Source organism: Mustela erminea, chromosome 21 (assembly GCF_009829155.1).
Source record: "Mustela erminea isolate mMusErm1 chromosome 21, mMusErm1.Pri, whole genome shotgun sequence".
In the NCBI taxonomy this organism is placed as follows: domain Eukaryota; kingdom Metazoa; phylum Chordata; class Mammalia; order Carnivora; family Mustelidae; genus Mustela; species Mustela erminea.
In genome coordinates this window covers 4479583-4496691 of record NC_045634.1, presented here as the reverse complement: position 1 = coordinate 4496691, position 17109 = coordinate 4479583, and the positions used below count along the sequence as shown (strand labels likewise).

Sequence of the window (17109 nt, the reverse complement as noted above, 5' to 3'; positions counted from 1 at the left end):
TCTTTATATGTATTTATTCCAGTGTGTTTATCCATTCACTTACTAAAAGACATCTTGTTTCCTTCCGATTTTGGGTAATTATTAATAAAGTTGCTATAAATATTCATGTACATGATTTTGTGTGGATATGTTTTCAATTCACTTGAGTGACTGTTAAGAGGACAAGTGGGGGAAACTGCCAAACTGTCTTCTACAGTGGCTGTACCATTTAGCATTCCCATCTTCGTGAATGAGCGTTTCTGTTACTCTACATCCTCACAACATTTTGTGTTACCAGTGTTTTGCACTTCCAGCACAAAGCCAAGAAGGACTGGTAAGTTACATTATTGCCTTGTTTCTTATCTCACTGGGAAAGCATTTATTTTCTCACCATTGAGGTGTTAACTGTAGGTTTTTTTCTAGATGTTCTTTCATATTTTAAGGAAGTTCCCTTCTAGACCTCCTTTCCAAAATTTCATCACAAATGGTGTTGGATTTGTCAAATTCTTTTCTGCATCTATTGATATGATCAAAGAAATTTTTCTATTACAGCTTATTGATAGACTTGGTTACATTTACTAGATTTTCAAATGATGAACCAGCCTTATGTATCTGAATAAATTCTGGATATATATATCAACAAGGAGATTTAAACTATTATAAAAATTTGTAGAGATGAAAAGGACAATAAATGAACTCAAAAATTTAAGGGAGTTATTTAAAATCAAATTTGATCAGGCAGAAGAAAGAATCAGACCTGAAGACTGATCATTTGAAATCATCCAGTGAGAGAAATAAAAAGAAAAAAAAATAAAGAATGTAAAAAGAACCTACTGACATTAAAAAGCAGACCAATGTATGCATTATTCCTATAACGAGTTTCAGAGAGAGAAGAGAGAAAGAAATGGACAGACAGGAAGTTCATTTGGAGAAATAATGACCACAAACTTCAGAAATCTGAGTTAACATACAAAAGGAGCTCAACAAATTCCAACCAGGATAAATCCAGAGAGACTCACAATGATTCCCATTAGCCAAAGACAAGGAGACAATCCTGAAAGCAGCAAGACAGAAGTGACTTGTCACATATAAGAGAGTTCTCATAAGATTATCAGTAGATTTCTCAAGAGAAGTGCTATAGGACAGAAGGGTTTGGGATGAATACTTTTCAAGTGCTGAAAGGAACTGTCAACCAAAATTATTGTATCAGGTAAAACTGCATTTCAGAATATAATGCAGATATGAACACTTTTTCAAAAAAATAAAAGCTGAGATAATGAACAAAAGTTAATTACCACTCAATCTGATCTATAAGAAATATTAAATGGAGACTGTCATGTTGAAAAGAAAGAATGCTAGACAGCAACTTAAAGCCAAAAAAGAAATTATAAAGTTCTCTAATATAGGTAAATACATGGAAAAATGTAGTAACATGCATTATTGTAATTTGGGTGGATAAATTCACTTTTAAATATTGTATAGAATTGGAAGGACAAATACCAAAACAAAATAAATCCTATAATCTATGGAGTAACATATGGAGTAACATAAAGTGTGGAGTAGTGCTTTTGTATGCAATCAAAGTTAAGCTATTAATAGAAATTGAGAAAAAATAATCCCCAAATTAATATGGAATCTTAAGGGACCCTAAATAACCATGCTAATTTCAAAAAAGAAGGATAGAGTTTAAGGATACACATTTCCTGATTTTAAACATATTATAAAGCAAAGTAACCAAAACAGTATGGTACTGGCATAAAGACAGACATACATATCACTGAAATAGATTAGACAGCCTAGAAATAAACCCTTGCATATATGGTTAAGTGATCTATAAAAGGGTGCCAAGATAACATAATGCAGAAAGGACAGTCTCTTCAACAAGTATACTCAATGGAGAAAATATAGCTTTTTCAATAAACGGTGATGGGAACACTGGATATGCACATACAGAAGAATAAAGTTAGACCTCCATCACCATATACAAAAATTAATTCAAAATAGCTTAAAAATCTAAATGTTAGGCCCCAAACCATAAAACTCCTAAGAGAAACATGGGGGGAATCCTCATGACCTTAGGTTTGACAATGATTTCTTAGATATTATGCCAAAAGCACAGGCAACGAGAGAAAAATGGACAAATGGGACTACATCAAACATAAAACTTATGTGCTTCAAAGAACATGATTAACAGAGCATAAAGGCAACTTACAAAATGAGGGAAAAAATTTGCACATCAAATACCTGATAACACAATGAAATCCAAAATATAAAGAGCTCCTATAATCCAAGAATAAAAAACAACAAATTCATATAAACCAATTTAAAAATGGACTAAAGACTTGAAAAGACATTTCTCCAGAGAGGATATACAAAAGTCTAAAAAGTATATGAAAAGATAATCATAGAAATGCAAATCAAAACCACATTAAGATATCACCACATGCCCAAAAGAATGGCTACCATTTAGGTTTAGGGGGGAGGAGTCAAGATGGCGGAGAAGTAGCAGGCTGAGACTACTTCAGCTAGCCGGAGATCAGCTAGATAGCTTATCTAAAGATTGCAAACACCTGAAAATCCATCGGCAGATCGAAGAGAAGAAGAACAGCAATTCTGGAAACAGAAAAACAGCCACTTACTGAAAGGTAGGACCGACGGAGAAGTGAATCCAAAGCGACGGGAAGATAGACCCCGGGGGGAGGGGCCGGCTCCCGGCAAGCGGCGGAGCAACCACTCACAAAATCAGGACTTTTAAAAGTCTGTTCCGCTGAGTGACAACGCTCCAGAGGCTACCCGGGGCAAAAGCCCACACGGGGTCAGCGTGGCCTCGGGTCCGGCAGGGTCACAGAAGGATCGGGGGTGTCTGAGTGTCGCAGAGCTTGCGGGTATTGGAACGGGAAAGCCGGCTACAGAGACAGAGCCGACAGTAAGCTCACAGCTCGGGTGACCTTGAACCGGTCGCAGGCTCAGTGAGCTCCGAGCGAGGCCGGAGGTCGGGCAGACGGGAGTAACTGGGCGCTGTTCTCTGAGGGCGCACTGAGGAGTGCGGCCCTGGGCTCTCGGCTCCTCCAGGCCGGAGACCAGGAGGCCGCCATTTGTATTCCCGTCCTCCGGAACTCTACGGAAAGCGCTCAGGGAACAAAAGCTCCTGAAAGCAAACCCGAGCGGATTACTCACCCCGGCCCTAGGTAAGGGCGGTGTAATTCCGCCTGGGGCAAAGACACTTGAGAATCACTACAACAGGCCCCTCCCCCAGAAGATCAACAAGAAATCCAGCCGAGACCAAGCTCACCTACCAAGGAGTGCGGTTTCAATACCAAGGAGAGCAGCAGAATTCCAGAGGAGGAGAAAGCCAAGCATGGAACTCATGGCTTTTTCCCTGTGATTTTTTTTAGTCTTGCAGTTAATTTAATTTTTTTCTTTTTCATTTTTTTTTTTTTTTTCTCGCCTTCGGGTAAAATTTTTTTTTTTAACTGTTACCTTTTTCTTTTTTAACGATTTTTTACTAGTTTATCTAATATATATATTTTTTCTTTTTTACATTTTTCTTAGGTGTTTTCTCTTTTTTAAATTCTTTTCTTTTCTTTTTTTTTTTCTTTTTTCTCTTTTTTTTTTCTTTCTTTCTTCCTTTTTGAACCTCTTTTTATCCCCTTTCTCCCCCCTCACGATTTTGGATCTCTTCTAATTTGGTTAAAGCATATTTTCCTGGGGTTGTTGCCACCCTTTTAGTATTTTACTTGCCCCTTTATATACTCTTATCTGGACAAAATGACAAGACGGAAAAATTCAACACAAAAAAAAGAACAAGAGGCAGTACCGAAGGCTAGGGACCTAATCAATACAGACATTGGTAATATGTCAGATCTAGAGTTCAGAATGACAATTCTCAAGGTTCTAGCCGGGCTCGAAAAAGGCATGGAAGATATTAGAGAAACCCTCTCGAGAGATATAAAAGCCCTTTCTGGAGAAATAAAAGAACTAAAATCTAGCCAAGTTGAAATCAAAAAATCTATTAATGAGGTGCAATAAAAAATGGAGGCTCTCACTGCTAGGATAAATGAGGCAGAAGAAAGAATTAGTGATATAGAAGACCAAATGACAGAGAATAAAGAAGCTGAGCAAATGAGGGACAAACAGCTACTGGACCACAAGGGGAGAATTCGAGAGATAAGTGACACCATAAGACGAAACAACATTAGAATAATTGGGATTCCAGAAGAAGAAGAAAGAGAGAGGGGAGCAGAAGGTATACTGGAGAGAATTATTGGGGAGAACTTCCCCAATATGGCAAAGGGAACGAGCATCAAAATTCAGGAGGTTCAGAGAACGCCCCTCAAAATCAATAAGAATAGGCCCACACCCAGTCACTAATAGTAAAATTTACAAGTCTCAGTGACAAAGAGAAAATCCTGAAAGCAGCCCGGGAAAAGAAGTCTGTAACATACAATGGTAAAAATATTAGATTGGCAGCTGACTTATCCACAGAGACCTGGCAGGCCAGAAAGAGCTGGCATGATATTTTCAGAGCACTAAACGAGAAAAACATGCAGCCAAGAATACTATATCCAGCTAGGCTATCATTGAAAATAGAAGGAGAGATTAAAAGCTTCCAGGACAAACAAAAACTGAAAGAATTTGCAAACACCAAACCAGCTCTACAGGAAATATTGAAAGGGGTCCTCTAAGCAAAGAGAGAGCCTACAAGTGGTAGATCAGAAAGGAACAGAGACCATATACAGTAACAGTCACCTTACAGGCAATACAATGGCACTAAATTCATATCTCTCAATAGTTACCCTGAATGTTAATGGGCTAAATGCCCCTGTCAAAAGACACAGGGTATCAGAATGGATAAAAAAACAAAACCCATCTATATGTTGCCTCCAAGAAACTCATTTTAAGCCCAAAGACACCTCCAGATTTAAAGTGAGGGGGTGGAAAAGAATTTACCATGCTAATGGACATCAGAAGAAAGCAGGAGTGGCAATCCTTATATCAGATCAATTAGATTTCAAGCCAAAGACTATAATAAGAGATGAGGAAGGACACTATATCATACTCAAAGGGTCTGTCCAACAAGAAGATTTAACAATTTTAAATATCTATGCCCCCAACGTGGGAGCAGCCAACTATATAAACCAATTAATAACAAAATCAAAGAAACACATCAACAATAATACAATAATAGTAGGGGACTTTAACACTCCCCTCACTGAAATGGACAGATCATCCAAGCAAAAGATCAGCAAGGAAATAAAGGCCTTAAACGACACACTGGACCAGATGGACATCACAGATATATTCAGAACATTTCATCCCAAAGCAACAGAATACACATTCTTCTCTAGTGCATATGGAACATTCTCCAGAATAGATCACATCCTTGGTCCTAAATCAGGACTCAACCGGTATCAAAGGATTGGGATCATTCCCTGCATATTTTCAGACCACAATGCTCTAAAGCTAGAACTCAACCACATTAGGAAGTTTGGAAAGAACCCAAATACATGGAGACTAAACAGCATCCTTCTAAAGAATGAATGGGTCAACCGGGAAATTAAAGAAGAATTGAAAAAAATCATGGAAACAAATGATAATGAAAATACAACGGTTCAAAATCTGTGGGACACAACAAAGGCAGTCCTGAGAGGAAAATATATAGCGGTTCAAGCCTTTCTCAAGAAACAAGAAAGGTCTCAGGTACACAACCTAACCCTACAGCTAAAGGAGCTGGAGAAAGAACAAGAAAGAAACCCTAAGCCCAGCAGGAGAAGAGAAATCATAAAGATCAGAGCAGAAATCAATGAAATAGAAACCAAAAAAACAATAGAACAAATCAACGAAACTAGGAGCTGGTTCTTTGAAAGAATTAATAAAATTGATAAACCCCTGGCCCGACTTATCAAAAAGAAAAGAGAAAGGACCCAAATAAATAAAATCATGAATGAAAGAGGAGAGATCACAACTAACACCAAAGAAATACAAACTATTATAAGAACATACTATGAGCAACTCTACGCCAATAAATTTGACAATCTGGAAGAAATGGATGCATTCCTAGAAACATATAAACTACCACAACTCAACCAGGAAGAAATAGAAAGCCTGAACAGACCCATAACCAGTAAGGAGATTGAAACAGTCATTAAAAAATCTCCAAACAAACAAAAGCCCAGGGCCAGACGGCTTCCCGGGGGAATTCTACCAAACATTTAAAGAAGAACTAATTCCTATTCTCCTGAAACTGTTCCAAAAAATAGAAATGGAAGGAAAACTTCCAAACTCATTTTATGAGGCCAGCATCACCTTGATCCCAAAACCAGACAAGGATCCCACCAAAAAAGAGAGCTAGAGACCAATATCCTTGATGAACACAGATGCGAAAATACTCAACAAAATACTAGCCAATAGGATTCAACAGTACATTAAAAAGATTATTCACCACGACCAAGTGGGATTTATTCCAGGGCTGCAAGGTTGGTTCAACATCCGCAAATCAGTCAGTGTGATACAACACATCAATAAAAGAAAGAACAAGAACCATATGATACTCTCAATAGATGCTGAAAAAGCATTTGACAAAGTACAGCATCCCTTCCTGATCAAAACTCTTCAAAGTGTAGGGATAGAGGGCACATACCTCTATATCATCAAAGCCATCTATGAAAAACCCACCGCAAATGTCATTCTCAATGGAGAAAAACTGAAAGCTTTTCCGCTAAGGTCAGGAACACGGCAGGGATGTCCATTATCACCACTGCTATTCAACATAGTACTAGAGGTCCTAGCCTCAGCAATCAGACAACAAAAGGAAATTAAAGGCATCCAAATCAGCAAAGAAGAAGTCAAACTATCACTCTTCGCAGATGATATGATACTATATGTGGAAAACCCAAAAGACTCCACTCCAAAACTGCTAGAACTTATACAGGAATTCAGTAAAGTGTCAGGATATAAAATCAATGCACAGAAATCAGTTGCATTTCTCTACACCAACAGCAAGACAGAAGAAAGAGAAATTAAGGAGTCAATCCCATTTACAATTGCATCCAAAACCATAAGATACCTAGGAATAAACCTAACCAAAGAGACACAGAATCTATACTCAGAAAACTATAAAGTACTCATGAAAGAAATTGAGGAAGACACAAAGAAATGGAAAAATGTTCCATGCTCCTGGATTGGAAGAATAAATATTGTGAAAATGTCTATGCTACCTAAAGCAATCTACACATTTAATGCAATTCCTATCAAAGTACCATCCATCTTTTTCAAAGAAATGGAACAAATAATGCTAAAATTTATATGGAACCAGAAAAGACCTCGAATAGCCAAAGGGATATTGAAAAAGAAAGCCAACGTTGGTGGCATCACAATTCCGGACTTCCAGCTCTATTACAAAGCTGTCATCCTCAAGACAGCATGGTACTGGCACAAAAACAGACACATAGATCAATGGAACAGAATAGAGAGCCCAGAAATAGACCCTCAACTCTACAGTCAACTAATCTTCGACAAAGCAGGAAAGAATGTCCAATGGAAAAAAGACAGCCTCTTCAATAAATGGTGCTGGGAAAATTGGACAGCCACATGCAGAAAAATGAAATTGGACCATTTCCTTACACCACACACAAAAATAGACTCAAAATGGATGAAGGACCTCAATGTGCGAAAGCAATCCATCAAAATCCTTGAGGAGAACACAGGCAGCAACCTCTTCGACCTCTGCCGCAGCAACATCTTCCTAGGAACAACGCCAAAGGCAAGGGAAGCAAGGGAAAAAATGAACTATTGGGATTTCATCAAGATCAAAAGCTTTTGCACACCAAAGGAAACAGTTAACAAAATCAAAAGACAACTGACAGAATGGGAGAAGATATTTGCAAACGACATATCAGATAAAGGGCTAGTGTCCAGAATCTATAAAGAACTTAGCAAACTCAACACCCAAAGAACAAATAATCCAATCAAGAAATGGGCAGAGGACATGAACAGACATTCTGCCAAGAAGACATCCAGATGGCCAAGAGACTCATGAAAAAGTGCTCCATATCACTCGGCATCAGGGAAATACAAATCAAAACCACAATGAGATATCACCTCACACCAGTCAGAATGGCTAAAATCAACAAGTCAGGAAATGACAGATGCTGGTGAAGATGCGGAGAAAGGGGAACCCTCCTACACTGTTGGTGGGAATGCAAGCTGGTGCAGCCACTCTGGAAAACAGCATGGAGGTTCCTCAAAATGTTGAAAATAGAACTGCCCTATGACCCAGCAATTGCACTATTGGGTATTTACCCTAAAGATACAAACGTAGTGATCCAAAGGGGCACGTGTACCCGAATGTTTATAGCAGCAATGTCCACAATAGCCAAACTATGGAAAGAACCTAGATGTCCATCAACAGATGAATGGATCAAGAAGATGTGGTATATATACACAATGGAATACTATGCAGCCATCAAAAGAAATGAAATCTTGCCTTTTGCGACAATATGGATGGAACTAGAGTGTATCATGCTTAGTGAAATAAGTCAAGCAGAGAAAGACAACTATCATATGATCTCCCTGATATGAGGAAGTGGTGATGCAACATGGGGGCTTAAGTGGGTAGGAGAAGAATCAATGAAACAAGATGGGATTGGGAGGGAGACAAACCATAAGTGACTCTTAATCTCACAAAAGAAACTGAGGGTTGCTGGGGGGAGGGGGTTTGGGAGAAGGGGGTGGGATTATGGACATTGGGAGGGTATGTGCTTTGGTGAGTGCTGTGAAGTGTGTAAACCTGGTGATTCACAGACCTGTACCCCTGGGGATAAAAATATATGTTTATAAAAAATAAAAAATTAAAAAAAAAAAAAAGGGAGTTGGGGGAAATTGGAAGGGGAGGTGAACCATGAGAGACTATGGACTCTGAAAAACAATCTGAGGGGTTTGAAGTGGCGGGGGGAGGGTGGAGGTTGGGGGAACCAGGTGGTGGGTATTAGAGAGGGCACAGATTGCATGGAGCACTGGGTGTGGTGCAAAAACAATGAATACTGTTATGCTGAAAATAAATTAAAAAAAATAAATTAAAAAAAAAAAAAGAATGGCTACCATTTAAAAAAAAAAAAAAAAAAGCAACCACAGAAAATAATAGGTGTTGGTGAGAATGTGATGACTATAATGTGAATTGCTGGTGAAATTATACAATTCCACAACCCCTCTCAAAATCAGTATGATAGTTCAAAATATTAAAGATAGGATTACCATATGATCTAACAAACCCACTTTTGCATTTTTATCCAAAATAACTGAAATCAGTATCATAAAGAGATATCTGCACCTCCACAGTCATTGCAGCATTATTTATGATAGCCAAGACATTGAAAACACTTAAGTGTTTATTGACAGAAGAATGGAAAAATAAAATGTCACCGACATACACACACACAGAATGGAATATTATTCAGCCATAAAAAGAATGAAATCCTGCTATTTGTAATGACACAGATGAACTTAGATGGTACTATACAAGAGAAATAAGCCAGACATATGAAGTCAAATACTGTATGATCATCATTGTATGTGGAATCCAAAAATGTCAAACTCACAGAAACAGACAGTAGAATGGTGGATGCCAGGGTTTGGAAAATGGGGCCATGTTGGTGAAAAGGTACAAAGCTACAGATATGCAAGATGAAAGGTTCTGGAGATCTATTACACACAACAATGGAACATACTTAACACTACTATAAGATGGTAAATTTCATGTTCTGTGTATTTTACCACACACACACACACACACACACACACACACACAAACTTTCAAAAATTATAATATTTTAGTTTAAAAATCCAAATAAAAGTTATTTTATAGAAATATGTCACAACAGCATGGTAAATATACTATATGTACTTTGGCTCCTTGAGGTGGATATTAACTTTCAAAATGTGATATAATTACTGAATAGATGGGAATAAAATGCATACCAGAGCAATTCCTGCAGCAAACTTTGGATTGCATGCCATTCCATGATATGTTGCTCCTACATAATTAGGATGATCCCTATAACTAAACAACAAAATTTTTCTTGTAAATAAATACATTTTAAATTATTAATAACTTAATGACCTTTTAAGAATTGGATCCCTCAGTAAAGAAAGGTGTTTTTTGAAACTTGCATTTCAGTCCTGTTAATATTGCTCCTGACCTTAAATACCACAGGAAACACTAATAGATGTATAAATATATCCCATATTGCTTAAGACCTTCAGAATTATGTTTTTATTCTTTCCATTTAATCAAATTAATCAAGCAAAAAGAAAACTTTTGAAAGTTACAATACATATAGTTACATAGCTACACTCTGGGTCAGTATATAATACCAGAAGGTAACCATATTACTATTTAAATGTTTTGCATTTTAACTATCTTTATATGCAACTACTGCATTCTGTTAACTAATTTATATTTTATTTAGTGTTAAAACAATGTTTTCAATTATTTACCTCTGAGAAAATCTTTAAAATCCTTGAGGCCCCATATTTCTCCCCAGGCTTTCCAAATTTTCAAGTTTACTACATTTCCACCATGGGTAAACAGTTTACTCTGAGAATAATGGTCTGTCATGATTTAGTGTCTTACATTGTTATCAGATTTTTATACTTTGCATTTTGCTAACAGTACACATACAATTTTTGAGGTTTCTTGTCATCATATATAACACATTTTATATATAATTTCGAGAGCTAACACATATCATTTGATAAGCCCTATATCAATGTAAAAATGCACTTACATTAATAAGTATGCCATATCATGAGATCTTTGAAACAAAAATCGTTCTTTCCATGACACAAATCTTTGTAGTACTTCCTCAGCAGTCCCCTTAGTTGAAATCTTATTTTGATCAGACCAGAGCTCCAAAGAAGTTAGCTTGACAGTCACTTTAAGCTGGGAAAACATCTAAAAATAGAAGATACACCGCATACAGGTTAGGTCTTCATAAGTATTATATTACTTCTCTATACATAACGCGAATTATTCAATTTATTCATTTTTGTAGATGGAATCCATTGGTGGTTGAAACTAGTTGGTAGGAGTAAACTTTTTAATAAAATTGCAAATGCTATTTATAAATATAAATATAAATGTTATTGCATTAGTAGGAATGTTTAATATTTAAACATAAATACTTACAATGTTGATAAGACCAAAGATATGGACAACTTTCTCAGCTGCAACTGCCACTTCAGAGCCCATATAATCAAACTGAAAGACAAATTTCATTTCACTATTGAAAATTACTAACCTACCACATTTTAAATGGATATAAAATGTTAGAATAAGGTAGTACTCAGTGAAAGGAAAAAAACAGAATTAAGAGTTATCAATTGCTTAGGAAGTTTTAGGCCTCAACCTGTGGAGCTTACGTATTAGTCAATAATATTAAAATGAGAAGGTTGTGATTATTTTCCTCTTCACCCATATGAAAATGAAGGGTTGAAAGGTAAGTTTCCAAGATTATAAACTACTAAATATAAGAATCGGGACTCAAATCTCTAATGTATTAAGTCATTTTTATCTGTTTTATCTGCCACCATTTATCTTCATTGCAATAAGATAATTTGACTACATATCCTTGATAAACAACGTGCCATAATAATTAAAAAAATTCAAGCAATTGTCCTCATTCAAGGAGACAAAAATCACATATTTTCTCTTAAATACTTTAATTATATGTGTACACATATTTCTAAGTTTTTGCTGAAAACATGAAAAGTGGCAACATGAGATCTTCAACAACCTGCAGCAGGTCTGCTGAGAATTACTGACAGAAAATAAAATTTAATGGATAGAGTTGTCTGATACAGACAAAAGAGATGTTATACTCCTGGGTCTCTAGAAACTATTTGTACTTTGCTATTTCTCTGTATGTAATCTTTCCCAATAAATAATATTGTATATTTACACCATGCAGCATGTGTCGCATAAATGAAGCCTTATTATCTGTATATATATCTATATACGTATTAAAAAATATATATATTTTCAAATATATATGGAAGTTTTATATAAATTGACCCATATTAAAAAGTTGAATATAAAACATTGAGTGTCACTTAGATCACATTGTCCAACTATAATGCAATCATGCTATGGTAGACTTGATAAAAAATTTTTTAACAATGTTATTTCTCCTTACATGGGTAACTCTATTGTGGCTATATAAGATAATGATCTTATTCTAGGTAAATGCACACTGGGAAAAAAGCTCCATGATGCAATTTGCAACTTTTAAATAGAGCACAAGTGATAATGGGATAGAGTATTAATAAATCTAAGTAAAGAGAGTATAAGTATTTTTGTCTTACTCTTATTCTTGTAACTTTTTTGTAAGTTTGAAAATATTTCCAAATAAAATATTTATAAAGTGAAGATAAAAAAAATGATTTCAGATGAGCAAAAGCTGAACCAAATTCATCAAGTTAAACAGAATTTTCAGAAACACAGACTTATAAGAAGGAAAGAAGAGCTTTGAAAATGGTAAACATGAGGCAAAGGATAAAAGGAAATATTTAGATCTTTAAATAATTTTTTATAAAAACTACAGGAAAAAATAGGCAAAATAATAAAGAAAAAAAATTTAATTTTATTATCAGGAGATAAATTTTATGCAGACATTTCCTGTTTTTTAAATATATATATATATATATATATATATATATATATATGTATGTTCTTATACTTTTGTTTTATATATGCTATTTTGCAAGTTATAATGTTTTCCCACATGCTAATGAAATGTTTCCATTTAATTTTAACATTTGCTTAGTGTCTGATTAAATTATGGCACATATTGACAGACCTTACACAAAAATACCAGTGATAATGAAAAGGATTTGTTCATTGCTACCCATAATGACTTTGCTAAAACTGATTATATAAACAGAAACGTCCCTAACTGGGGTTCCTGGGTGGTTCAATTGGTTAAGCATCTGCCCTTGGCTCAGGTCATAATCTCGAAGTCGCAGGATAGAGACTCACTTTGGGCTTTGAGTCCGCTTCTCCCTCTGCTCCTCACCCCGCTCATGCTCTCTCTCTCAAATAAATAAATAAATTATTTTTAAAAAATTTCCATAACTAAATGAATATCCCTAGGACTACTTCTTCCCATTTTTAAAATATAAAATTTCTATCAAAGAATCCAAGAAATTATAAAGCATAAAATAATCCTAAAAAAATATTTTAACAACAGGAATCTCCAATTGAATAATAAATTAAATAGCATATTTTAAAACAAAAACTAATTTATGTAAGAGTTCTTCAATATTTGGAGTGGATCTAGAAATCTATGCAGCTCATTATAACTGACTGGATTATAATGTGGTAGAACACTTCCATACCACAAATTATACATTTTTGCTAGAATTCTATATTGATTTTGAAATCAATATTATACATACTAGTCCCCCAATGCCAATGCAAAGGTGATTGACATTTCTTTATGTCCTACTACACTCAGACACATATTTTGAATGGAGTAAAATATATCTGTATTTCAGACAAGTGGAATATTTATTTTCATACTCCCTTTGAATTTAAACACAAAACAAAGATATTATCAATATCAATAATGCATACCAAAGCTTTATCCATAATGATTTGTATTTTCAGAATTTTTTTCAAAAGTTCATCTGAATCTTTCTGCAAAACAGAGGACATGAATTAAATAAAATTAAAAATAAAAAATTTTATAAGAAAAATATCTTATATTGCTTCTCTCACACATTATATATATATATATGCACACATATATATGTGTGTGCATACACACACACACACACAGACACACAGAAAGAGATAGACAGACAGATGATGATAGACAAATAGGTAGATGATAGGTATATGGGATAGTTTGCTACAGATACATAAAGATACAGATAGAGGTAATAGGAAAATAAGAGGATGGAGGCCTCTGAAAGAATTAGTAGGTGAGATTCCAAATTAAAATTTTGGGAATAAATCAAAAGCTTTTACCTTATATGCTTTATAGTTAGAATCCTCAAAAAAGTTGGTGAAATGAGGGAAAACCCATGTTTCCTTTTTCTCAAAACCTTTGTCTTAGACCTTCCTCCAGCCTTCAAGCTAAATTAACTCCCATCATCTTTCCCCCAAAACTTGCTTTTAATTTCTCATTATTTTTATACTTTTAACTATTTAACTCTAAAACAGTTATATTAATCGATACTAATGTGTACACCCATGTAACCGTTTCTGTAATTAAGATAATTTCTGCAATTAAGAATGTTTCCATCACACTCTTCCAAGTTAAGAGCCCACATGACTCAAGGCAATCAATGATCTGTTTTCTCTCACCATAGGTTAGAATAATCTATTCTAGAATTTCATAAAACTGGAATCATATGCTACATACTCATATCTGGCTTTTTTCACTCAGCATTCATCTGTTACATTGTGATTTTAATAATTCACTAATGTTTATTGTTAAGTAGTGTGCCATTTTAGAAATATATCCCAATTTGTTTAGACATTTACCTGTTGATCATAACTTGGATTATTAAGAAATTGTAGCTATTATAAATAAGACTATGCATATCCATGTAGCAGTCTTTTCGCAATTATGTTCTTTAGTTTTTCTTGGAATATCCTAAAAAATGGAATACCTAAGTCATACAGAAATTGTGTATAAAGTAGGACAAAAATGCCAGATTGCTTTCTTTTTTTTTTTTTTTTAAAGATTTTATTTATTTATTTGACAGAGAGAGATCACAAGTAGGCAGAGAGAAGGAGGAAGCAGGCTCCCTGCTGAGCAGAGAGCCCGATGCGGGACTCAATCCCAGGGCCCTGAGATCATGACCTGAGCCGAAGGCAGCGGCTTAACCCACTGAGCCACCCAGGCACCCCACCAGATTGCTTTCTAAAACAGTTTGATCACTCTGTATTTTTACCAAGAACTAAAAAGAGTGCCAATTACTCTACATTTTTTCCTGCATTTGGTATTATCAGTATTTCTCATTGTACCCAATCCTATTGGTCTGTAGAGTTATCTCATTGACATTTTAATTTGCAGTTCCCTGATGATTAATGAATGATATTGAACATCTTTCCCAATGAACATCTTTTACAGGCTTGTGTCTCATTAATTTGGTTTTTCTTAAGTTTCCTATAAATTTTATGTTTAACCTTAACATTTAAGTCTATGCTTTAATTCAATTTTCCTGAATAAGGGCCAGAATTGATTTTATTTCCGTGAATATCCAGTCTTTTAGCACCACTCATTCAATAGATCATTTCTAGTCTTCCAAAGTCCTTATTAGTACCTTTGTGGAAAATCAATCAGCCAATAGCATGTGGGTCTATTTCTGATCTACTACTGATCTATATGTCAACATTTATATCAATAATAATATGCATATCTAGGGACACCTGGGTGGCTCAGTTGGTTAAGCAGCTGCCTTCGGCTCAGGTCATGGTCCCAGCGTCCTGGGATCGAGTCCCACATCAGGCTCTTTACTCGGCAGGGAGCCTGCTTCTCCCTCTGCCTCTGCCTGCCATTCTGTCTGCCTGCGCTTGCGCTCTCTCCCTCTCTCTCTCTGATAAATAAATAAAATCTAAATAATAATAATAAAAATATGCATATCTATAGCAGAGGTCCACAAACTATGTCCCGAGATATAGCCACCTGCCTTATAAAAAAATTTTATTGGAAAAGAGTCACCCCCATTTGTTTTTACATCTTCTATGCTGTTTTCATGCCACAAAGGCTAGGTGAAGTAGCTGCAACAGACCACCTGCCCCACAAATCTTAAATATTTACACTGTCGCCCGTTAAGAAAAAAACAATGTAAGTCCTTCATTTTGTTCTTGTTTTTTAAAACCATGTGAGTAATCTATGATCTTTGCATCTCTCCTTATAAAATTGAGAACCAATTTCCACAAAAAATGTTTTCTGGAATTTAGACTGGGATTACACTGACTCTACAGATCCATTTGGGTTAACTAAACATTTTAACATCAATTTCTTTCTTTCTTGTGACCCTGCTAGACTCTCTTTTTAGTTCTGATAACTTTGGTGGAAATTGTATAATATTTTCTATGTACTGAGTTAGGTCACTTAAAAAAAAAAGACATTATTTTTCTTTCAACACTGTATGCCCTTTATTTTTTCTCCTATTGAAACTCTAGGAAAAAGTTGGCTGGAAACAGTGAGGGCAGACAGCCTTGCATTATTCCTAATCTTACAGGCTATTTTAGTCAGTTCAGGCTCTTATAAATATGCCATAAACTAGGTGGCTTAAACAATGTACCCTTACTTCTCACAGTTCTGGAGGCTGGGAAGTTCAAGATAAAGGCACCAGCAGGTGCGGTGTGAAGACAGCAAATGGCTATCTTCCTCTTATACGCTCACGTGAGGGGCACGGACAGATAATGGATGTTTTCTACATTCTAGTTTTTATCATGAATGGGTGTTGAATTTGACCAAATGACATTTCTGGAACTATTGATATGGTCATGTGTCTTTCTACATAAATCTGTTAAATTGTTTCATTCCTGTTCTGCTCTACTCATTTAAATAATAGTGCCTCAAAGTCCCATAGATACTATAGTCTCAAAATTCTTGAAAAAGTATGAATGTTTTTAAACTATAATGGCAACTTGACTAGATAAAAAATTGTTGGGATTTTTATGCCTTCCAGAGAAGCCACTCTATATACCCTAGATATACATTACACACTATCTTATAAGCACTTCATTTGTCAAAGGCTAAAGCCAGTCTATTTCTCTACTTTTATGGGTGATTTTGAGGCCAAGATGCCTTTGAGATTGTTCATTATCTATTTATAAAGTCTAATATATTAATCATATTGTATCTCAAGTTGACAGGTTTCTTAAGAATTTTTTTTTAATTCAGGAGTATTTTTAAAAATTTTATTCTTTAATAGAAGTATCTTGGGTGCTACTTTATTCATTAATGATATTTTTACTATCTTGAATTGCCATTATCAGCATTTCATACTCAGTTATTCAGGGTTCCCCAGAAAAACAGGACCAGTAAGATGTATATGATTATTTCTTATAATTAGATTTATTGTAAGGAATTGAATCACATGTTATGGAGG

General features: G+C 35.3%; 1 protein-coding gene across 1 annotated transcript in view; it reads right to left on the bottom strand.

Moving 5' to 3' along the window:
• LOC116581953 (A disintegrin and metallopeptidase domain 3-like) overlaps positions 1-17109 on the bottom strand; it is a 134197-nt gene that overhangs the window by 77172 nt on the left and 39916 nt on the right. Inside the window, exons 7-10 of the mRNA XM_032329296.1 lie at positions 13610-13672; positions 11165-11236; positions 10764-10930; positions 9955-10036 (exon numbers count right to left, since the gene is read on the bottom strand). Coding sequence (XP_032185187.1) covers positions 9955-10036; positions 10764-10930; positions 11165-11236; positions 13610-13672 — 384 coding nt within the window. The remainder of the gene's footprint in view (positions 1-9954; positions 10037-10763; positions 10931-11164; positions 11237-13609; positions 13673-17109) is intronic.